This window comes from Crocodylus porosus, unplaced genomic scaffold, assembly GCF_001723895.1.
Source record: "Crocodylus porosus isolate Cpor-Errol unplaced genomic scaffold, CroPor_comp1, whole genome shotgun sequence".
NCBI classification, from domain to species: domain Eukaryota; kingdom Metazoa; phylum Chordata; order Crocodylia; family Crocodylidae; genus Crocodylus; species Crocodylus porosus.
The window spans coordinates 104,095,431-104,121,095 of NW_017728931.1; the positions used below are offsets into that span (position 1 = coordinate 104,095,431).

The following is a 25,665-nucleotide window of genomic DNA, read 5'->3' on the forward strand; positions in this document are numbered from 1 at the left end:
TGCCAGCTTGTCACAGTTATTTCTAGTCACTCCTGGTGGTGCTCGGGGGAACAGGGACTCCCCCAATGCCTGCTGGTTCCCCCTGACTAGTTTGTAAACAGCCACTAGATCCCCCCTCAGCCTTCTCTTGTGGAGGCTGAACAGGTTCAGGTCCCTTAGCCTCTCCTTGTACGGCCTGCCATGCTGCCCCTTGATCATGCGAATGGCCCTCCTCTGGACCCTCTCCATGTTGTCCACATCCCTCCTGAAGTGCAGCACCTAGAACTGGATGCAGTACTCCAGCTGCGGCCTGACCAGTGTTGCATAGAGGGGGAGGATCACCTCCTTGGACCTGCTCATGATGCATCTGTGGATGCCTGACAGGGTGCAGTTAGCCTTCCTGACCACGTCCTCACCTTGTTGGCCCATGTTCATCTTGGAATCAGTAATGACTCCAAGATCCTTTTCTACCTCTGCACTAATGACAAGGGAGTTCCCCAGCCTGTAGGTATGCTGCTGGTTTTTCCTCCCCAGGTACATCACCTGGCACTTGTCAGTGTTGAATCCCATCCTGTTCTCATCCACCCACTCCTGTAACCTGTCTGATTGCAGCCTATTCCTCCCTTCTAGTGTGCCCACTTCCCCCCACATTTTAGTGTCATCAGCAAATCTGAACAGGGTGCTTTTTATCCCCTCGTCCAAGTCACTGATGAAGATGTTGAAAAGTGCATGCCTGACGACCGAGCCCTGGGGGACCCCACTGCCCACATCCCTCCGAGTTGAAAATGCCCCGTCCACCACCACCTTCTGGGTGCAGCCCTCCAGCCAGTTAGCGACCCATTTGACTGTGTAGACGTTGACACCAGTCTCCCAGTTTTTTAATGAGAATGGAGTGAGAGACTGTGTCGAAGGCCTTCCTAAAGTCCAGAAAGACTACGTCCACTGCTATCCCTGCGTCTAAGGATTTTGCAACCTGGTCATAGAAGGCCATCAGGTTGGTCTGACAGCAAATAAAGTAAATGGACAAAATCTTCCTCTATGCCACATAAAGATCAGTTTTAAGTATGTGTTGAACCTTCTGAGTTTCTGGATCTATAATATTATGTTTAAATTTGTTATAGATAATCATTTCAGGAGAAAGTTTGAGATGTCCAGTGTACAGGCCCTGTTAGTTAAATGTATAAGGAATCCAGGAAAGGGGAACTAGGAAAATATCTACACAGAAGGTTGGCTAATGGAATATGTGTGACAGAGAGCCAAAGGCTTCTGTCATTTTAACTGGAGAATGCAATGGGCTAAAGCTTGCTGTGTGGGCTGGTGGCAGAGGGCAGGACAGACTTTAAGCCAAGGGGGAACACCTGACTTAGTTAAAGAGCACTTAACTAACTTAGTTAAAGGTTAGTGCTGACTTAGTTAAGGAGCACTTAGAAGGGCTGGATGGGTACAAGTCAGCCAGCCCGGATGACCTCTATCCACGGGTGCTGAAGGAATTGGCCAGCGTCATTGCTGAGCTGCTGGCACAGCTGTTTGAGCTCTCATGGTGCTCTGGACAGGTCCCTGAGGACTAGAAAAAGGCCAATGTGGTACCCTTTTTTAAGAAGGGGAGAAGGGAGGAGCCGGGTAACTTTAGGCCAGTCAGTCTTACCTCTATCCCTGGGAAAATACTAAAAAAATCATCAAAGAGCGTATTTGTAGAAGCCCAGCAGGAGAAATGACACTGAATGGAAACCAGCACGGGTTCATCGCAGGTAGATCCTGCCTGACAAACCTTAAAGTCTTTTATGACCAGATTACACACTGCCTTGACAAAGGAGCGGAGGTCAATGTCATCTATCTGGATTTTAGGAAGGCCTTTGACTCAGTTTCACATCCTAGTCTCATAGGGAAGCTAACGGGGTGTGGAGCGGATGCCTACACAGTCAGGTGGATGGCTAACTGGCTTCGGGAGAGTGGTGGTTGATGGGTCACTTTCAACCTGGAAGGAGGTGGGCAGTGGGATCCCACAGAGTTTGGTCCTTGGGCTGGAATTATTTAATATCTTCATCAGTGATTTGGACAAGTGTGTGTTGAGCACCCTCTCCAATTTCGCAGATGATACAGAATTATGGGGCAAAGTTAATACACAGGAGGGCAGGGAGCAGTTACAGCCCGACCTTGACAGGTTAGATCAATGGGCGGAACGTAATTCAACAAAGATAAGCATAAGGTACTCCACCTAGGAAGGAGGAATCCCTAGCAAACCTACAGGCTCAGGGATGTCCTCCTCAGAAGCTCAGAGTCGGTAGTGCAACGAGGCCATCAACAAAGTCAATTGCACCTTGACGTGTATTAGCAGATGCATGACCAACAGATTGAGGGAGGTGATGCTCCTCCGCTATGCACCAGTCAGGTCACAGTTGGAGTACTGTGTCTGGTTTTGGGCGCTGCACTTCAAGAGAGACATGGAGGATCTGGAAAGGGGTCAGAGGAGGGCCACCTGCATGATTAATCGTCTCCGTAAAAGACCCTACGAGGACAGGTTGAGAGATCTGGATCTCTTCAGTCTATACAAAAGACGGCTGAGGGGTGACCTTGTGGCCTATAAATTTATCAGGGGATGACAGCAGGGAATTGGGAATGCGCTGTTTTCCAGAACGCCCTAGGGAGTAACTAGGAATAATGGGTGCAAACTAGTGGAGAGCAGATTTAGGTTGGACGTTAGGAAGAAATTTTTTACAATACGGGTGGCCAGAGTCTGGAATGGACTTCCAAGAGAAGTGGTGCTGTCACCTAACTTGGAGGTCTTCAAGAGGAGGCTTGACAATCATGTGGCTGGGGTTGTCTGACCTGAGTCCTCTTTCTTGCCAGGGGCAGGGGGTTGGACATGATGATCCATTGGGTCCCTTCCGACTATAATCTATGAAAAACCTGTGGGTGGGTCAGTAGCCACCTGACCAGAAGGGGCAGTGCTTAGGGGCATACAAGAAATGGAAAACTCTAGAACTCTTTGTTCAGAGATGATTTTTTTTAGACCAACTAAGAAATCACCAAAAAAAAAAAAAAAATCTTTTTCTTCAAGCTTATGGGCATGCATGACCTTCCTCAGACTTAGGGAAAATTAAAGATGGTAAAAAGTCCCCATAGGTATTTGCCCTGAGTCTGAGGAAGGGCGTGTGTGCCTGAAAGTTTGCAAAAAAAGATTTTTTTTGTGATTTCTTAGTTGTTCTAATAAAAGGTATCATCTCTGAACCAAGAATTCTAGAGTTTTGCGGGTTTTTTTTTTGTCTCAGACCAACACTGTTACCAAATACATTTCTAGGGGCATTTAAGGCCAGTGTCTAGAGCAAGGCGGGCAGGCTGGCACTGCAAGATACAGAATTTCTGAGAGAGATGGGCTTCAGAAAACAGGACAATGGACACTCAAGCTACCCAAGGGAACTAGATGGAGATACCCAAAGGGGAAGCATGGCTTGTGGTGGGGCACTGACCCAGAGCAAGGGTAGAGTTTAGTTTCAAACGGGTTTGCTTGTATTTGTGTTGTGTTTAAATCTAAGTCTGGAGGACTGAGTTGTGGCTATGGGGTAGTATGGAGGGCACAGGGGTGCCGGTGGTGCACCCAACTTAGAGCCTTGCCTGGGTCAGAGATCCTCAGGGAAACAGAGAAGAATGAGAGCAGCCTGGCCTGGGTTGGGTACCCTAGGGGGCTGTCATAAGGGACAGGGCTGTGGGGCCCACAGCTTGAGAGGACAAGACCAGGGTTGAGGCCCATAAGCCAAGGGTCAGGACAGTGGACCTTGGCTGAGAAATGCAGCCAGAATAAGAGGACCAAAGCTGGGAAGGTTGCAGCCCGGACAAAGGGTTAAGGTCTTCGGGCCCCTCCAAGGTAATGGCCTTAAGGCAGAGAGGCTGTGCAGTGCAACATGGCTCTGAATTGAGCAGGCTCAGTCGAGCCTGAAGAGAAGCTGGGCAGAAAGGGTGTCCAGAGTCCAATGATCTCTAAGGGCAAAGCCTGCCTGTTTAACTTCAACACAAAGATGTGGCAGGTGACACAGCATGGTGGACCCCTGAGAGGTCAGAGAGGGCACAAAACTGGCAGAGAGGAGCCAGGCAGCTACTAGGTAGAGAGCACAACATGGCCACCCTCAGAGCCTGACTGGTTATGGTATCTCTCCCACAATTCTCCGAGTTTTCCATGATATTCTTTTTGAACGACAGACCTGCAATTTTCCTACATATTCATAAACTATTCTTGAAGCTAGTCACGTTCAGCAGTGATAGATTCATTCAATTTATCAAAAAGTATCAAACAGAAAATAGAAAGAAGCTACAAAGTTTGTTGTCACAGACAGAGCCTCATGAGAGGCTTTTCACCTTCACATAGAAGGAATGCATGCTACATCACCTTCCTCTCTGGAGAGAGACAGAGGCCCAATAGGAGGTATTTTTGAATTTTGAATTTTTCAATACAGTCTGTAGCTCAGTAGGTGAAAGAAGTCACTTTGCACTTCATGTATTTCCCACCAGCATCCATTTCAGAACAAAAGGGGCAGAATGGGAAGTCACAGCATGAGAACCAGAAATAAGTGAAGAGGAAGAGGAAGAAAACAATAGTCTCTTACCTGTGTTTAACACCAACTGCTGTTGTTCAGGCTGAAATGAATATAGTACATTTACATATTCAACCCATTTACTTAGGAATAACAGCAGTGACAAGAAATTACTTGTGAGATAGTGATTTTGATGGGGAGCACCCAAATTAGAGTAGTCTAGAAAGAAAGCAGATTGTGAAGAGGAAATGAAGAGAGAAATACAGTAAAATTCCCTTGCACTTAGGCAGGATGAAGTGCATCCAGGGATGGTGGTTTTCTTTCTTCATTTGAGGGGGAAGAATTAGTGGATTCAGACTGATTTAGCAACAATTATTATTTCACCAAGCAAGGCCACTATCTGGCTCACAGTATTTGGTATTTAGATATAATTATAACTCAATGTTACCTGTCTGATAATAAGAAAGAACAAAAAACAAACAAAAAACCCTTTACATTATACATCCCAATGCCATGCTGGTTCACATTCTTTCATGGAGAGTAATAAAAGCCAGAAGTCCTCTTATATTATTTTCAGGAGTTAAACAATACAGAAAATTCTATTCATTAGTAGCAGTAGAGTGGGTATATATTTTTCATTACTTACACTGTATATATATAAAGGTCTATGAGGGTCAAGTAAAGAAAATTATTATTTTTTTTAAAGTCATTAAAATATGTTCCCTTTACTTTTTAATAACAATTTTCTACCCAACTCTGCCACTGGCTTCCTATCTCAGCTTGGATAAGTTCCTTAATATACTTGTACCTCAGTTTCCTTATGACAAGTGAGAGAAACTTACCTTTCTAAAATGCTTTGAGTGAGAGTTATAGATTTAAAGTATTAGAGAAGAGCTACAAGTTATTATTACACTGGACTCTCACTCTAGATAGGGAGTTCAATTCAATTCAATTCTAGGATCTCAATTGTTTATATCACTAATAATACAAATACATTAATTATGTTCATCTGTTTCTAAATGTTCTTAGTGAGAATATCATATTTTTATATATACTTATTAAGAACTAGGGTCTAATTCTGGAATTATATACAATTGGCTGTTATGTACATGACTTCTGTTTGTGTTGCGTTCATAATATATGAAGTGCAGGCTTATCTATTTAAAATCTAACATTTATTTGGATGGCCTTAGGAGAATACCCCACAGTGCAGAAATTTTCTGCAGTCAATTTGGAGATGTTTGTTGAATAGCACAACAATGATTTGTTATGCACAATAAAAGAAGTTCTTAACTTTTTTAAAAATGTGATCAATTTGCTAACGTTGTGGTAGTACCCTGCCCTGCCAAATGAAGATCAATCAGATTTTAATGTTTCTTTTCTTGAAGCCATTGTGTGACAAGCGTGATTCTGTAAGAACTTCACAATCTCAGAACAAACACAAATGGCCTAATACTGAGTATCAATATTAGTATTGGTATTAATATTAGCATTGAGTATTGAGAAAATTTGACTTCACTGATGCAAGTAGGCTTTTGGATTAGGCTTTTCCCACTTTTAGAAGTAAAAGCAGAGTTTAAAATAAAAATTTTCCCTTTCTGTGCACAAAGAGAATAGTTTTCTCCATACTTAAACCACTTCTCTTCCTTACCATTTTATACTGCTTGATTTTTTTCTCCATATATACCTAGCAGTTGCACCCACCAGACAATTGAGCCTAATGGCATGTGCCCCCCCACCACTAGAATCCTTTTCCGCTTCTATACTTCTGCAGACCTGGGGACAAGGGAATCATGTGTAGGAATGACAAGTAAAACCCACGCCCCATCACTGGTATAAGCATGGAGAAGACGCTTCATTGCTTTTGCTTTTCACAAAATTAAATCTTGTTTGACATAAGATTTATCCTGAACAAACCACAAGCAAAAGGAGCTTCTTATCGAGGAGTACATAAAATTTCAGCTCATATGTTAGAGGCCAAAGCCATATTTTTGGAATCCCTGTGCTTCCTGACTGGGTCTTCCAGCCTGCTACCCACAGTTATAGCACTCTACTATTTCATCCAGATCCCATCCTAAAACAAGCATTTCAGTATAAAGGGAAGGCCACATGGATAGGTAAGGCAGCCTGAATCTAAACTCACCACACATTTATTGCAAAGCAAAGGGGGTATATAAAGCAAGATCAATAATGTGCAATTGTTCCCTGTTCATATAAAGTTTTATAACCCTGTGAAAGACCCTGCAGTGTAGGGTTAGCATGGTAATAGAGAGGCTGCTGATACCCACTTCTGCCTGCATGGACAAAACTTGTAAACAGACAGCATCAGATACACATGCTAAAAAACCAAAGCAAACACCAAAGCATACAGATAGTTAGAATTTACTTTATTACAATAATAAATGCACTGGTAGGCTTCCTAATTGCTTTAAAATTGTAAATATATCAATAAAACATTGCCCAAATGATCTCTCTCTCTCTCTGTATTTTATACACACACACACACACACACACACACACACACACACACATATTTACACGTACACACACACACACACAAATAAATATATATAAATATATATAGTCGTATTTTGTTTTAATCGTGGAGGAACATGGAGTTTTGGGAATTTTAAAGAGTGAATTTGGAATTTTTTTTTTTTAACAGAGCATTAGCAATTTTGAAACAGGGAACACCAGGAGCCCTGCTGGTGAGGCAAGTGACAGGACCCAGGCAGAGGAACCTACCCAGGGCTGGAACCAGGGACCCAGCTGGAGGGCAAACAAGGTGGCTGACCTCCTGACCATTTGGAGCCAGGAGGACATGCGTTGACAGTTCAAAGCAGGCCACCACAATAAGCACAACTTGTCCCATAACAAACAACTTGCCTCACAATGGCACAACTTGCCCCACATCAAAGTGCATGTTCAGACATGTGTGCTGAGGCACAAATCTCCAGCTCTGCTATCTGAGGTGCTGCAAGCGCACGTGCCTCCATGTGTGTATGTGCCTAAGGGGTTACTTCCCATAATACATACACAGAAGCTGTTATTAATTAGTGCCTCATAATTATACAGAGGTAATATCATTCTAATCTTTGAATATCATTTAAACTAACTGAGAAGGATGGTAAAAAATTTGCTCCTACATAGAAGTATTGCACATAGTGTGGTAGGTTACTATACTTGAACTATATATGAAGAGTAGCTTAGCTCAATGCTTGGTCACCACATATATTATATTCTTTACAATACTTGCTTGTAATTACTGCTTAAGGTTTATCTGTTTCTATATTTAATTCACTTTGCTGTAAAGGCTAAATTTTAATTACAGGAAAGCTGTCATCATCTCTTAGTAAGGTAGCTCATGGAACGCAGCAATGATTCCTTTTACACTTCTGTTTTTGAAGCAGAGATTTATACACACGCTCCCCCTATAAGTATACATATATATACACACATCATAATGCAATAGATGTTATAAATCCTGAAGAAAAGACACATCTTCATCTGATCATTTGACTGATGTCACTAAGGTTGTCTCCTACTCTGAAATAAACTAGTGATTAAAAGAAACAGGGATTACTTTGTATACCAACCACAGTTATGACTGGTACTTCTACATACCCTGCACTCTAAAGCTCATATACCTTAGATGGTCTTTGTCAGGCTAGTAGAAGGCCTAAGATGGCCCTCCGAACCAGAAAAAAAAATCCTGAATACACTTCTTATCCATCATGTCCATACCATTTAATTGGGCCACAAAACTCTTTGTGTTGGTGCTGCAGTCTTTCTCCTCCACAGCATGACTTATAAAACTAAAATGTATAACATCACATATCAGCCTAGAACTTTGGCCTATCATGTATTGTTTGTGAAATTCTTTTTTTCCCTTCCTGCCATTCCTTAGTGGTACTGTAGATGAATGAGTGGCTGTATTATCTGTGTGTATGTGTGTCTGTTTTTGTCCTTGACTTACTTTTCTTCTTTCTTCCTCATTCTTTTCTCTCTCTCTTTTTTACAATGTCTCAGTACTAGTCAGACCCTCTCTGTTCAACACTCTTCTTTTATTCCTAAAAACACTCATATTCAAAGAGTATGTATTTGTACAGAAGGAATAGAAGGAATACATACAGAGTGCTTACCACCGGGTAAAATGATGTGCTCCCTGAGATTTTTCCACATATTGTATGCACTGTTGTCCTTCACTTAAGTTATGAAATAAAAAGAAATATCTTTTTCTTTTGAATTCTTGAGAAAAGTTTGAGCAATTATCATTGAATGTTTGTCTTCTTAGGTTCAAAACCAATAATAAAAAGGCTAGAAAGAAAACTACAAAGAACTGTACTTCAGTATGGAATGTATACAAATGTGGCAGGATCTTTACGAACAAGGGAAGAATGACTTACAAACTAGGTTACCACATAAAGTGTAGAAAAATCCATTCACCTTATCAGAATGCAAGTTAAGAAAGCTGGAGAACATCTAAGATTTTAAGGTTTTACCATTTTGTACTTTGCAACCAAGATCTCCTTTCCCCTGACTCCCTGATTCCCTTTCACAAGTCCTCAGGTCATAGATTCCCAACCCACTGCCTCAGAGGTGGGGAAGCTTTATCTGGGCCAGCAGAGAAACCAAAAACTGTGGTCCCTTAAAGGGTTGCTTCCTCTTCCTCTCCTTATGGCCTCAAGGAGTAGGGAAGGGGGCTTTGCGGCTCAATGATTGAACATAAGGGTGAAACGTAAGTCTCTTGGCTACCACACTATCTGTAAGTGGACATGTAAATGCTTTCTATTTTATATTATATTATATTTTATATCATTTCCACCTAGGTTTGGGATTAGAATAGGACCAGATTTCAGGAGATTACTATAGGCACGAGCAGCCCAAGATATCAGTGGGTAGATAAGCTCGTAAAAGTCAAATTGTCACACAAGATGCCTATAAAAGGTAACTGCTCATCAGGGACTCCAGTTCCATGAAAAACTGGAATTGGAACAGGATTAGTCCAAGACATCATTTAAAGAAGGAAGGCTGTTACTTCTAATGTCTCATACAGTGAGGATAACAGTTTTTCCTCAGCCCTTTAACTCTCATATAAGGGGAGTGTAATGAAGCCCCACAACCAATGCTGAGACCAAGCTAACAGGGTCTGGTGGAATGACTTCTCCACCTGGTGGAATAAGTTATAAAGGAAGGATGAAGTGCACTGGATGGGATGAGTTAATAAAATTGTGGTCCAGATAAACCACATCCATAGTGTCTTGTTTTTCTGCAACTTCTGCAGGAAAAATTCAGTAAAATAAAGACCAGTTGTCAACATGTAGTTTGTTTTACTTGCATTGCAGGATTGTTCAGAACATATAATCAAAACACCAGCTTACTAGCACAATACAAGAGGGGTAGTGCAGAAGGCCTTTTCTTTTTCAACTAACAAGATACGTTTTTTCCTTGTGCTGTTCCTTGACACAATGCATGGGAACAAATGCTTAACAACATGTCAATACATTGAAAAGATATTTTCTATGAACAGTTCTATAAAATCCCCAGAACCACTCTGCAGAAGCTTTTTATAAACTGATCTCTTTGTTCACTTCAAGTATTCAACTTCGCTATCTGCTGAGTACAGAGACCTAAGCAAAAATGCTCTCTTCTTCCCCTTACCCAAACTTAATTAATTTTACTATATATTTGCATGTTAAATTACCTGTTGCCATGAACATGAGAAGCACAGAAAGCAAAGCTGTAATGGAGCAAGGTTGGGTCAATGACAGCACCATTTTCTGAATGTTCAATCAATTCATTAAGATAGCAGAGATGGCGGTGACAGCCTCTCACACCATAACGAGCACAGTATTCATCTAACACAAAGACTTGGCCTGGGCTAAACCAACCCTGGAAAAGAAGGGAAAAAAAAACGTTATTTTAATAAAATGCATTGCTTATAATTGCAAAGTTTTAAAATCAACCCAACAAAGAATGGAGAAGAGAAAAATTATATTTTATGCATACAAGATAAACACTCATATTCCATTTATAATCGCCTTAATGTTAATAATGTTAGAAACGTATTGAAGTATAGGACATAGCAGCCTACTCAATAACTGCTGTGGAGTAACTTTTTGCAGTTCTTCAGCCTGCTACCACTAAAAACCACACAGTCTAAAGATGTTGTGCAAGATCTAAACATATAAAAAAATCTAACAAATTACACAATGCATTAAATAAATGATTTAAATGCATGGTTTTATTAATATAAATAATGATAAACAAAAACAAATAAAAATAAGATTTACTGTCTTTGGAAATATGGTTAAGAGACAGTTTCAGATGGATAATTCTATGTGACTGCACCCTTAATCTGAGAACTGAACCATAAATTTGACTTTTTATCCATCTTTCTTATGTAATCTATTTGTGCATAACATTTTTTTAACATGTGTATTTATTCACGAGACACACAGCCAAGCATTTTGAGACTATTCTTGTGGGCAAGATGAAGAGAATCTGACTTTAAATTATGAATAGGTATGCTAGTGCATTAATTAGATAGGAATGCCAAAAGCTTGTTTGCAAATAAACTTGAGAGGGTGACCTAGAATAGCATAACCTGAGGGAGGCAAGGAGGACATCTTTCAGTTTAAAATTCCTTGAGAAAATGAAAACTTCAAATTCAGAAAAAAATTGCCATCCTCAAATTTTGATAAAGGAGGCTGTACTAAAGTTAAAAAAGAAAAAAGGATGAGAGGTACACACACAGGGCTGGATGAAGACAGAAATGAAAGTTATTGCCATTTTTAACAGGAACTTTTGACTGTGATATGAATTTCTTCCATACTTATTAAAAGAGATTATTGCAGAACATATAATTATACGAAAACAACTTGAGGAACAAAGAAAATATCCCTCCTCAAATAACCAATGCTTCATTGCACCATTGGGTCTCATTAAATAATTGCATTTCTATAGAATGTAAAGAACTTTTTAATACTTCCAAAAAAACAAAAATACTTTTATGGGCAAAGATGTTTATCATTTATATGAAATAGAAACAAAAATCTTAGGAAGGTTCTTCACTCTACCCTCCCCCCCCAAAATCATAAATATTTTTTGCACAGCAGCACCCAAGATAAGAGTTATGCCATCAAGGATTTTGCTTTTGTATTTTCAGTCTGTCTCTTGGCTATAATTTAGGAACACTGTCTCAGAGAATCCCACAGTTCTCACAAAACCATTCTCAAAAAGCATTATAACTTGCTCCAGAGCCTACTGAAGTCAATAGGAATCTTCCCATTGCCTTCAATGGGCTCAGAAGATGACTTTATTGTTTCTAAAGGAAACCTAAAAATGTATCACTCCAATGTAAAAATATGAGTAAATAGTTTTTGCATGAAAGAGGATATAGTATCCTCCAGAAAGTTATATTATAAGAGACATTTATTTGAATCCACATGATAAAATGTATCCATAGATACAATAAACCCTTATTCATGAAAATGTTACCCAGTCAATGCTTTATTAATATATTAACAAATTTAAAGTTAATTACACACGTCCACAATTTAGTAAAAAAATGTAATTAATATTAATATAGCAAAACAGATTAACACAATTCTGTTTATCTGTTCAGAAAGCAGTAAATCATTAGAAAAACTACTATATAATTTTTATATCAGTAACAGATCTGCAAGTTGTAGGACTGTCATTTATGTGTTTAAACCTTGCATATGAACCTTGCATATCCCTTTAATGAAAATGTTGCAAGATGAATATCTTTACATAACATGTGACCCCCACACATATCACATATGTACATTTACACAATTATGCAAACAGTTTTACCCTATGTAGTATTAGGCAAGTAGGTAATTTTTGGTAATCATTTTTTATTTATTGTGTAATTGCAAAAAAAGCTCCCCACTGTTTACAAGGGTGGGAAATTAAAGATTTTTAGGGCAGTTGATAATTTTAATCAAAGACTATATTTAGTTCTTATTATTTAAAATTAAAATTTAGATCTGTGTTGAAGTTATGTCTGCGTGATTATATTTTAATTTACTGAAATTTAATGATACACCTACTTTTTAAAATGTCTGCAGTTTATGCAAATTGAAATGTTTAGCATGGAGCAACTAAAAATACAACTAGTTATTCCCATATAAGCTGCACCCATGCTAGCATTCTCCATTTTTTCTAAAAAATGTAGTTACCAAGTAGTTTATCTTTTATTTCCAAAACCCCCACATAGAACATTATTCATGTCCATTTTGTTTATCAAAAGCTAAAATAAAAAAACCCAATAAGAAATGCAGTTGCTTTGTGATTGCTATAACACTGTATATTCCATATCACCTCTCTTAAAAGTTCCTGATTTCAAGGTTATATTAAGTGCCTTACTATATTGTTATTATAAAAACGATTTTGACCCTGATGCACTGTTAGAAAGCTAACCATTTTCTCTTTGAGTGCCAATTACTTTGTACAAACATACCTTCAGGCCTTTCCTTTGATTCAGAGCAGAACTCATAGACACAAAAATAAGTCCTTTAACTTTTTCGAACATACTTATCCAGTGCAATACTAAAGATGCCAATAATTTAATGAGTTTTTTAAAGGAAGCAAACACCGTTCAATTATCAAGTTAAAAAAAAAAGTACAATCACCAAAACAATTTTTTTACTAGTTGTATGCTTGCTCCCCCCACAACTGCCCCCTGTTTTATTTACTTGTTAGAGCTGCAGTTTTGAAGACTGTGTGCTGCTTGATTTGAAAACATTGGTTGTGATGCTTTAACTAACAGATTACAATTCCTGATGCTAAACCATTACAAACATAACATCAGGATGTTAAGGGCATGTCTAATGTTACCCCTACCAGTTTTACACCTGTGTAAGTCACTAGTTTCCATGAATTTTTTTAAAAAGTTTTTTCTATGTCAAATAAAGTCATAAGCAGGCTCTCTCCTTCTTCAAGCAGAAAAATCAGAGGCAAAAGGCAGTGTATAATGAACAAAATTGGAAATGAGAATGAAGTTTGAAAGCCTCTATTTAAATCTGTGTTTATAACATACCTTTAGGTATGAAAAGCATTCATTTTGTATACCAATCACACTTTACCCACTTCCTTGTCTAATAAGCATTTTTTCAAACTATGCGTGGTTGCATATAATTCCTACAGGATTTATGCTTATAGAGCCAACGTTGACTCAGCTGAATACAAACACAACAATTCTATTTGCCCTTGTCCCTCCCTCCCCACCCCCCATGGTTTTGATTCTTTTCTTTTGTTTTTTTTACTTCCCTAGCTCAAACAGAAGAGAGAATTGCAAGATAGATGACATAATGTCTGACATCTGGCAAGCTGAATTTGTACCTTAAAATGCCTGTACAGGTGTTAGTAAATCCTACCACAGAGGTTTCAATCTTTATTAAAGCCTTCTGTTTTTATTCAGCCCTCCCTAGAGGAGCTGATAAACTATGGTTCAGAGTCAGTTTGAGTCTATTTGCTTCTCTATTGAGTGGCACAGCAGTAGTCTTCAAGTGTATAATTTTCAAATTTGAAGCCAATCGATTGGAATCCTTTATCCCAACTACAAGCACAGTTATTGAATGAGTCAGGAAGAAAAGACTACTTTGTAACAACTATTTCTCACTTTTTCATTTCTTTTATTTCAATCTTTACTCACCAAACAAGAATAGGAATCATTCAATCTATGATCCAAGGTCTGCCTTTGAAGCAGTCTAAAGAGGGAAGCATGGTCAAATTTGCAGGGATTAGCAGAAATAAACTCATCCATACCATGTTTCTGACCACGATCTGCATCTGTCCACAGAAAGAAGAAAACATATGTGCATATGTATATTCTTTTATAGGGTTTTCACAAAGTAAAGAATATTTTGGAAAACATTTAAGTTTGAGGGTTAAATCATATCAGCAGGTACTTGTAAGTGACTACAATTATAGAATCTTATTTTAAATTAATCTAGCAACTAGTTTTACTGAACTGCCTTTTAAAATGTTTATCACCATCAAATTTGCATCAATGAACAAATAGGTGAAATTTATAATGTCATTTGTGGGCAACTCAGTCTTTTCCCCCTTGTTTTACTCCTACCAAACATACATGACATAGTTATGAGCCTATATAAACCCTTAACCAAAATGACAATTTAGAAAGTCAACTGCAAATTTAAGACAGTATATTTAACATCATTCTATGTGCTTTTTCTACTGGATCACTTTACAAACACTGTAAAATTATAAAACAAATTCAAGAGTATAAGCTATTTATTCCAATGATTTCTTATTTTTCTCAGGCCCTCTATCTCATTTCTGTAAGAATACTAAGAAAATAGCTTTCTTACACTGTAAGTAAAAGTTTGTGCATTTATTTGTTGGTGCCTGAAAGAATACATCTATAGAGATCAAAGGTACCACTAATAGAAAACATTCATCATGGCTAGAAGCCTACTTCCCAAATGGCAAACTAGAGCAGAAATGAACACGTTGACTTGAGCTAAGTCATTTCCAGCCTTCTTTTTGTACTCGGCTTTTAATGAGACAAACCTTAATGTAGTAATGGCAAAGAGCTCCTTCAACCTCCAAGCAAAGAGTAATGAAAAAGGGAGCAGTATTTTTGTGTAAATACATAGAGACAACATACCCTACCAAATGGCACTTCAATCAAAGGCCCAAATTTATTGTTCTTCACAGATTGCATCTTTCAACGCCTTTGAACCCCGCGGGTTTATCAAAAGACAAGCTCTAGTGATTGCTTTCATTAATGGTATGTTTTGTCAAAGTCCTCAATGTGAATTATCTACCAAGTATGGACAGAAAAAAGCCTTACAGTGCCCAAAAGGACTAGTTATGTATTAGCACATTAGCTCTGTTAGATTCTATAGACTATATTGGGGTGAACAGTCTTATCAACTTAAAAATTGACTTCCCTTTACAATAGGGTCTCAGCCTCTTTGTTCCTTTAAATTCAAATATAGGTCTTTTTATATTCGTTACTAGAAAAGTACAGTCCTAAATGTATTCCAAATGTAATTTTGAAAAACTGGACGTACAAACCTAAAATTTCTAAAGAAAGGGAGACAAAAGTTTATTGATTAAACCCAATTATAGAGTCAGGTTCATAATAAAACTCAATATTGATCTGTAGGCATGATGCTAACATAATCAGTCACATTTAGAAATTTAGCCCCAGATCATATTGATCCATGTCAAGTCCAACTTTCAGCTGTATTTGCAGATGGAAGAATTATTTAATTCAAGCTGAAGGATCTGCAGCATCACATCTTGAAAAGATGCACAAACTAATTCATATCACTTGGCTTTGCATTGTCAAAGCAAGAGTCACATCCATGTGACAGATTTCACCAAGGTGGATATAGCAAATAAACAGTGTGACAATGCATTGATGGTTTAAGGTATGAGACTATCATCTATGGAAGCAGCAGCATATTATTTCTTAGTGTTTAAGTAGCAGCAGCATTTATGATTAGGTGTCCTTTTAAAAATTATCATTAGTTTCATAAACATAATAGGAATCTGCCATTAATCACTAGACTTTATTTCATGTATAGTATTAGACTTTATTTTATGTGTAGTAACATGAAATACCTTTGCTTAATTACAAGTGGTAGTTTAATTTTATTTAAAATATAAATCTGAAAAGTAAAATTGCACATTACCAAGATTTCATTTGATTCAAAATAGTAAATAATGACAGGACTTTACCCACATTCTTAGAAAGATTTCCCACTCAGTTCATTTTAATACAATATTTTTTGCACAGTAAATGTTACTTCTTGTATAAATATCTGCTTTACTGAGTCTTTTTTATATTATGGAGTCACAGAAATAATAATAGCCTTGCACTGCACTGTGTCTTTGATCTGCATTACATATATTACACATAGCAGTAGCTTTCTGAACCTGAAACTTGCTTCATTTTTCTCTACATAATTACAGGTACAAGACTTTCTTTTACTCTTTCTGAAAAAAAAATTAAAAAAAGATTAGATTACTTTTGACAATTCCACTGAAATTCAATAGGTTCTGTATTGTGTACAGTGAGGCCTAGAGTCAACATCCAGTCTGAATACTTGCACAAGTGTCCAGTGAAGTCAATAAAAAAGCTGCAATAGCAGACCCTGATACCTTATAAGTTGGTATTTAACTTATCCATATAAACCAAACAAAAGTAGATAATTTTGAAAAAAAAATAGGCTTGTGGGTATATGGATCTAAATGATTCTCACTGAAATTCCCACTCCTGACCAACACTGTCATCTTCCCTCAGCTGCTAATGTCAAATCAAAACAGGTCATGTAATGACATCTACCACTTAATGGCAAACCTATAATTATGTGTCATTTAAAAAAGAGAAAACTTACCTTTGCCAGTTAAAGACAAATACAAAATAATAGTAGTAATAAAGTTATATAACACTATATTCTAGTTGATTTGCAGAATATAGAATATACAACATACAAACAGTAAATCTTTCCCAAATTAACAGAGAAAGATAATGTGTTATACCTGTGGTTTTAAAATGCAAGTAGGATCATATTTTAGTAATATTTTGTTCCAACCTTAGAGAAATGAATCTTAGATTTTGGGGTATATCTGCCAGTCTGAATATAATCCTGTCAGCACCAGGATGAGATTAAAATTGCAATTCCATTTTAATTTCTGTTTACCTTATCAACTTCAACTTCATGGAGGGTAAAAAAAAATGAGGAAAAATGAGGTGAAAGGGACTGAAATTTCTTTCATGCTTTAAAAAATTTTTTTTATGCCCTCCACACCCCAGCAAAATAAATTGCATCAACCTCAGGTGATTCCAACATGTAATGAACATGCATTTTCTATTCTATAAATAGGTTAATTGTTTAATTTCTGTTCTATAAATAGATTAATTGTTTATTTTAATGGACACAGGGTTTGATACAACTGCCACTGAAGTCAATGAAAAACCTGTTTATTCCAGTGGGAATTAGATCTAGCTATTACTTTTCAGGGATTACAAATATTTCTGTTTTATGTAAACAAAATAAGTGGTCGCAAATAATAAAAAAAAGGAAACGTACCAAATCCAAATAAAAGACTAATTACACTTTTCTTAAAACTAACAGTAACATTTTTCCTCTTTTAGGATATTAAAAAGACTTAAAATTTCAATTTCCCATCTACATTTACTATGCAAAATACTTGAGTACATTTTGCACAAAATAATTACTAATCTGATACCAGGTATCAAAAATCAAACTAGAATCTTGTTGGTGTTCAGTTGCATATACTTTACCAAACACTGACAAGTAGGCTGATATTTTCCATGCTAGGTGGCCTGCCTTGAAGTGGAAAAATGTTTTGGAAATTTTTCAGTCTTAAAAGAGTCAAGTAATTTTTGAGGGCAAGATGAGGGAAAAACCTCAAAGATCTTCCCATATTAAACATTCTGAGAGTTTTTTTCTTTGAAAATATCTTCTTCTGCTATAGAGCAGCAGAAGCATAACAAGTAGGGCTGGCACCCTGAGCTACCTCTGTGGGCACAGTGGGGTGGAGGGTTGTGAGGAGTGTGCAGAAGCAGGGAGGGTTCTGGTGGGGGGGTAAAGGGAGGTGCTGCTGAGCAGGGGTGGGAACTGGGTTTCAGGAGTTTTACCTATGCTGGCGACTCAAACACAGTCCCCAGCTGCTGCTGCTGCATGGTCTGCTTGCCCCAGCTTTGCAGCACAGTGTTTGGGCATCCTGCTACTGCTGCAAGTGGAATGACGTAGGGCTGCTTCTCCTGCCAGGATACAAATTCTGTAGAGGTGACATCCCTCCTAAGTTGGCATCCAGGAATGGTGCCCCACTCGCCCACTGCTAGTTAAACTACTGTGGAGCACAGACATGATGTTTAGCAGAGGAGCAGCCTTTGTGAATGGATGTTGTTTTTTCTTTTTTATGAAAATCTACTGAAATTAAGGAAGAGACAAACCTTCTAAAAAATCTCAGTTTACACATGTGCAATAGTCTTTCTAGTGCCTAACAAATAAAGATCTTAAAACAGTCCATTCTCCCTGAGCATGTATAAGTCTCTCATTGCTCGTACTGATGATCTAACAATGCATACACTAGAGCTACAGAGCATCTGTACATGACCATCCTCTTACAAGCCCCTACCTGTGTCCAGCCCCACATCAGTCACCCCTATTAGGCAAATAAGTATGCTCCGGCATGAAGCTATGGGGAACACAGAAATATATTCCCTTTAATAGCTGTTCCAGATTTGGGTAGAGTCGTATGCTGCAAATGATCGCAGGGAGTTGGTCTCTTCTCTCCTGTGAATGGCATACCTGCTGGTACCTTGGCAGAACAGAAGAGGAAAATGTGAATGCAGAGGGGACAAAAGCCAGACAAGTGTATAAAGAAAGGAGTGGATTAGGACAAGGACTCTGATGAGACTGAAGGAAGGGGATGAGAAATGGGCTGGTAGATGAAGAGGTGGGAAGGAGAGCGTCACTAGGAACCACACTGGGAGGGACAGGAGACAGAAAAGGCAGATTGTGTACAATGGGAGGACCAGCACTGGCTGGGCAGGAGAGGCTGGGACAAGTGATAAAGAAGGCTGTGTGGGCAGCAGGAGGAAATGGAGGGGAAGAATGGGGGTAGCGGGGGGAATGGGAAGACAGACTGGATGAGGAACCAGGAGAGGAGAACTAGGACTGGCTGAATGAGAAAAGGCCTGGCGAGAGGAGACTGGATCTGCGTGAGAAAGGAAAATGTGACCAGAACAAGAAATCAGGTGCTAGGGAAGAAACAGGACTGGAACAGGGATGAGATGGAGCTCTAGAGCAGATTTAGGCGTAATTATCCCAATCATCTGTATGATAACTCAATATTGCAAAATTTCACCATTCATCTGTGTCAGCAAATACCTGTGAACTCCACTGACAACATTTGTGCTCTTTTTCCATTAACTGTACCTCCTACAAAAGGCAGGCAGATTACTACTGCTATCAGTAACTATAATTTTTTTTGAATTGCTGGAGTAAGTAGGAGTCTTTGTCATAGAGCAAATGCTGCACAGATATAGAAGAAAAGAGGATGATTTAAAGTTATTTAGGGCAAGAACTGAGTACAAGACAAGAGATGAGAGACTGGGGGACACAAGGATAAAATAAGACAGTACTGGTCAGAATAATGAGCCATGGTCATTGTGAAGAAAAAAACTTTTTGTAGGCACCATAGCAAAGGACATTTTTAAAGAGGATTTTGAAGGGAGATATGGAATGGTTTTGTAGGTGTTTATGGGGAGATCCTCTCATGTGTGAGAAGCACCATGGGAGACATCACAGGAATGATACTTGCAAAGGTAGACATAAGGATGGAGGCTGGACAAGCAGCCAGTTCAATCAGCAACTGGGGTCAAGCTTTAATACTAAATCAAAGATGAGCGATGAAGCAATAGGTTGGAAAGAACCTTTAAAGTGACTGTATGTTAGGCAAGTGGCAGAGGTCTGTGCAATGGATTAAAAAAGTTCTGCTACTGGAAGAAAAGAGGAACATGCTATTAGTAACCACTTCTGAAAAGATCTAAGTGACTTAGCATCACAAAAATCCTGTGGCAGAGGCTACTTATGCCTTTCACATGAGACCTTATCCGAAATGCTAAATATGCCACATTTACTCAAATACAAGACATGTTTTTTATTCTAAAAGGGGAAAATGCCCCTCATCTTATATTTGCATATGGGAAACCTTATTAAGTATATCACTAAATTGCTGCAAAAAGCAGCATGTGCTCAGTAATGGAAACCAACTATGATGTTGATTAAATGCAGCCAACTCTGAGCATGACTATAAAAATACGGCCTATACTGGGCAAACAAAAACAAGCTGATGGGAACTTTTTTTTAACCTTGTTTACTAATTTTATTAAAAACTTATCACTTGACACTGACAAAGCTACACATATTGAGCATCCTTGTTTTACCAAGACTTCATAGCTCAGAAACAACTACATATCAAAAAATACAGTGAGCAACATATCTTAAACTTAAAAAACATACATCAACTTCCCACAAAAACCAAACTCTTACACAAGCCAACCCTTTAAACACCCTGAGGTTTCTTACTTTCCATAAACTAGTTTATGATCCTTCCGGCCCTCCAGCCCTACCTTCCCTACCTCGGTATGAACATTTCCATCTTGATGTAATGAACAAGCATTTGTCACACCCATGGACTCGTCAAAGACATCTAAAAAACTCCCCGTTTCCTCAAAATTGCACTGAAACTGTGTGAAATTGGGTAATACATGCTGCTTTCCCATCTCCCTCCACTACCACCTTGCATATTGCACTTACATATTTTGCAAAGACAAACAATCCCAAGTCTGGCAGCCCCTATCCCCCACCTCTCTTGCTCCATACAGTTCAGCTCTAACCAACATTTCTCTTTTGGCATTCCAGAAGAATACACATATTTCCCTCTGTACTTTTTCTATCTGCTGCCATGTCAGTGGGAATATAATTCCTAGATATAGAATAATCATAGTGCAGCCTTAAATGCTGACACTTTTCCAGCAAAGAACAGCGTCTTTCTGAACCATAACCAAAGTATTTGCTGTAACTGCACTGTCACCGTTTCCCATGTCATATTACCGTTCTCTTCAGCATCCATTGGGATCCCTTGCATTCTGATTTCTCTCTCCTATCCAAAGGCCTACCTTCTCCAAGTCCCTCAAGTTCCCCACTTCCATTGTCATGCTTTTTGATCTATTTAGTTCAGCCCTTGTTGCTTCTCTATACTCTGATGTATGCTTTAGCCCCTTTCCATTGAAAGCCTCTCTCTAACTACTTCATTTATATCATCCATGTCTAGTACACATTTTACCTCACCCCCTTCTGGAATCTTTACTCCACTTATGACCTTGTCTTTTCTTATTCTTTGTGCTAATAGTTTCATAGTGCACACAAATAGTAGCTGTGACAGGTGGTATCCTTGTCTCACCCTTGTATAGATTTTAAAGGCTCCACTTAGGTGCCCATTAGTTTGGACTTGACTCTCTGCTTCTCTATACAATAACTTTGTCCAACATACACATTTCTCTGGGAACTCCATTTTTCCTAGCACCTTGAACAGTAGGTAATTGTGATCCACTCTGTCATATGCTTTTTCTGAATCTAGGTTTGCTATAACTATGTTTGTTTTCCTCTCTTGCATCTGGGACTGCATCTCTGATCACTCTGGAAATCCTTCTGTCTGGTACTGAACATACTTGGTCTTCATGTATTATCTTCTGGGTTTTTTTCCTTATCCTCAAAGCCAGTGTCATGACCATTAACTTATAGTTCATATTAAGTACTGTAATTGGTCTCCAGTTTTTCAGGAATTTCTTTTCTCCTTTCTTAAAGAATAAGATGACAATGCTTCTTGAAAAAATTTTCCCTGCCTCTCCTGTTCCTGCTATTCCCTCCAACACATACACTATACATCTCTCCCTACCCGTGCCCAAAACTTCTCACAACATTTCATAGGCAGTCCATCTGCTCCTGGTGATTTACCTCTTTTAAAGGTTTTTAGACACTCCTCCACTTTCCTTAAGCTTATCTTTTCTTTCATCTTTTTGCTTTCACCTCCTCTACTTTCTCTTCAATCTCTTCCAAGAAATCCGTCTTCCTATTTCCTTCTTTTGGTATAGCTCTTAATAAAATCTTCTCAATACCTCCAACACCTCCTCCTTCACCTGTGCACCACCCTCCTCTCACACTGCTGTAAGCTCTTCTTTTGCTGCCTTCATGCTGGCTGAGAAAAGGAGTGGGACCACTCTTCATTTTCTCCCAACCAAGGTGCTAAGTACATTTTCTCTCCCGTCTTTCTTTCAAACAAGGTTTATAATTCTTGCCTTGTTTCTTCTAGGTCTTCTAACCCTGTCTTCTGCAGCTTCCTGTAGCAGTTCTTGCCTCTTTCTTTGCAGCTTTCCTGGCAGTTTCATTCTTTTTCCTGCACATTTTGATCTTCCTTCCTGAAGAATTCTCCTATCCTCTTCTTCACCATCATCCACCATTTTGTGGTGTGCCCCAAAATATTTCTTCAGTGCTCACCATCCATCATATTGTCTCATGTATGCTTGACATATCTCTTCATCTTGTAACAGCCACACATTTAACTTCCACAGTCCCTTCCCTCTCATGGAGCTCTTAGCAAGGCTCATTTCCACCTTCAGCATCTAGTGATCACTAAAAGCCATGGCTTCTGTCTTTCTTATCCCTATTTCTTTTGATACAAGCACAAAGTCAGTTCTTGATTGTTTCTTTGCATTGGGGTCTGCTCTAGTGGAAACTTTCTCACCTACCCACACATGTTTTAGTGACTCTTCTTTTATTATATTTGTCCACAGTCTTCATGAGCTGTCTGAAGCTGTGCTTCCTCCTTCCCCTGTTGTGTTGCACACATTCATTATACAGTTGATCTGCTATTATGCATGATCTCCCTCCAAACATGTAGACTGGTAGCTTTCTAAGCAGTGCATTCCTTCCCTCCCTCTCCAGTGGTGCCTGTATATTGAAATATCTAATTTTGGTCCCTTGACTGATAGTATAATTTGCTGCAATCTGCAACTGATGACTTCTACCTGTTTTTGTCTCAGCTCTGGACTACTGAATAATATTGTTACCCCTGCTGCTTTGTTCTCATTTGTCCCTGACCACCAGGATGATTCCCATCTCCACCATTTCTCAAAGTGTTTATAATCCCTCTCCTCTGGTATACCACATTATCACAGGCAGATTATGTCAGCCCTTACGTGGCTCAATGCTGGTCCCATCTTCTCCTTGTTAAGAAAACCCTGATGTTAAGTGAAACTATTGTCAATGCCATTTATGCTTATTTTAAATTGCATGTGCCTGTCTCTTTAAGGTTCATCTGTGTTACTGCTCAAGGTGGTTGACTCCTCCCCCTTCCTCACTGGCGTTCTTGTGGCCTTTGCAAACTGCTGGATTGCTTTTCCATTTAGGAAGGCTTGCAGATTCCTGCCTCCCTGCCACTACCTGCCTTCTGGTCTCCACTCTAGGCTGGAGCCCAAAGGCATCAGCAAGAGGAAACTGCTCTCCAGCTGCTCCTCCAACTGACCTCCCTTATTATCAGGTTTCTTCTTCCTGGTCTTCAGCCCCTGGATTTTCTTTCTTTACCCAGCGTCTCTCTGTGGTTCTTTCCCTTGCTCCATCTCCACATCTATTGTCTATAGCAGTGGTCTCCAAAGTGGGGTGCGGGAAGAAAATATTAGAACTTCTATATAGGCGTATATTTATATAAATATACATATATTGGGGGGGGTGTGCTTAAAAATTTTTTACTGATAGGGGTGTGCGAATATAAATATACATAAATTGGGGGTGCGTGCTCAAAAATCGTTTACTGATAGGGGTCCACGATCAAAAAAGTTTGGAGACCACTGATCTATAGGGTGTCTTTTCTTTCCCACCACCACCGGTCTCTGAGATGTTTGCTGTTCCAGCTGTCCCTTCCATTTCATCTCCTATCCCCTCTTGTGCTGCCTGAATCACAGAAATTTCTCCCACCTTCTGTTTCACTTTCCTGCAGGGCTTCTTCTACCATTTCTCTCAGTGTACAACCCCTCCTCTCTTCCTCCAGGTTTTGCTGTTCCTCAGGGGGTCTGATTATATTTGCAAAGTCTTTGGGGGCACCAATGATACAAGCGTCCCTCTTGTTTACAAATAGTGCATTTTAGGGACTCCTCGCATTCTGCTGCTCTAGGACCCATCACCTTCACATCTGTAGTACAGTGTGAGGACAGGTTTCCCACCTATTCACATTTGCTGCACCATTTTGGTTGCCTGTGGTACGTTATAAAACCCTGGTGTGCCATGATCTGGATCACTGATGAGAGGTACAGCACCCAACCTGGGCTCCACTTGTCTGCTTGTAACACTACTCATGCCCTCGAAGACCCTATCCAGATCCCATATTTGTCCCTTACTTTCTTCACCAACATTACCCTTCGGATGTGCTTTTCCATTCATCTTTCTATGTCTTCTGTCTTTAGAAAATCTGCGTACATTCAAACTATAATCGCTCTCTCTCTCGACTTGTCCCTTGCTATGAACTTTATCCCTCTTGATTTCTCCCTTCCACATTTCTCTGCATAGTTCTTTCAGAAGTTCTCATACCCTTCTCCGTCCCAATAAGTCAGCTCCAAAGTCTTTTTTTTCAAGAAAGCAATTCGGCTGGTGAGATAATCTGCCTGCACCTCCAAAATCTCAAACAGTAACTTCTCCAGGAAATCAGATCTGTTCATCGCCGATCCCATTTGCCTCCCATTGCTGGTTAAAGGTGCCTTTATCCACAGCCTCTGCTCCTCTCCAGCTGCTCTTGGTGCCTCTTCCATGTTTTTCTGCTGTCCCACTCCTGCTGTCATCATACTACCACTGTCTGCTGCTTCTCACCCAAAATACCTTCTCCTGCTGCTCCTGTTCTGTCTCCTGCTCTCCTCTGTCATCACCACTCTTGTCGTTGCTGACTCCACTGTTGTTCCTACTGTCACCTTCTTTCTTCCTTTTTTCTCCATCTTCATCCACTCTCCATCGGTCTCCAGATCTTCATTTCCACTATTCTCATCTCATGCTTACTTGCCACCACTGTCATTATTTTGAGCTTTGGGTCTCCTCTCCTCTACTCCTTACACCCCAATAATCTGTCAATCCCTTTCTCAACCTTTAAAGCACAGAACAGGCTTTGAGTGCTGATAGAAACCTACCAACAAGGATAGGGTACCAGCTCATTTAAATAAGATATATGGTAGTGCCCATTACATGCAGTTCCCCTCAGTGCTGATTCTAAGTTATGGTGAGTCACTACATTGCATACATTTTTACTTCAAAGTTGAGCCATGCCGTTCTTTCCCATTTCCAGCGATTCCTGTTTCTTCATCAATCTTAATACCTGACAAACTTCGCCAAGGAGGGCATCACACAGTTCACCCAGAATCTATTAACTCCTCTCTCAGTCTGTCACATATAATGTAATATAATATAACGTCACAGCCCAGCCCCTGGCACGGATCTTTGAAAACTCCTGGTGCTCTGGTGTAGTGCCCGAAGACTGGAAGAAGGCCAATGTGGTGCCGATCTTCAAGAAAGGGAGGAGA

General features: G+C 39.4%; 1 protein-coding gene across 1 annotated transcript in view; it reads right to left on the minus strand.

The window, feature by feature from the left end:
• The window catches only part of CADPS2 (calcium dependent secretion activator 2), a gene marked incomplete at its 5' end in the record, with an annotated part of 600,328 nt that overhangs the window by 134,663 nt on the left and 440,000 nt on the right, over positions 1 to 25,665 (minus strand). Inside the window, 2 exons of the mRNA XM_019543957.1 lie at positions 10,210 to 10,397; positions 14,188 to 14,324. Coding sequence (XP_019399502.1) covers positions 10,210 to 10,397; positions 14,188 to 14,324 — 325 coding nt within the window. The remainder of the gene's footprint in view (positions 1 to 10,209; positions 10,398 to 14,187; positions 14,325 to 25,665) is intronic.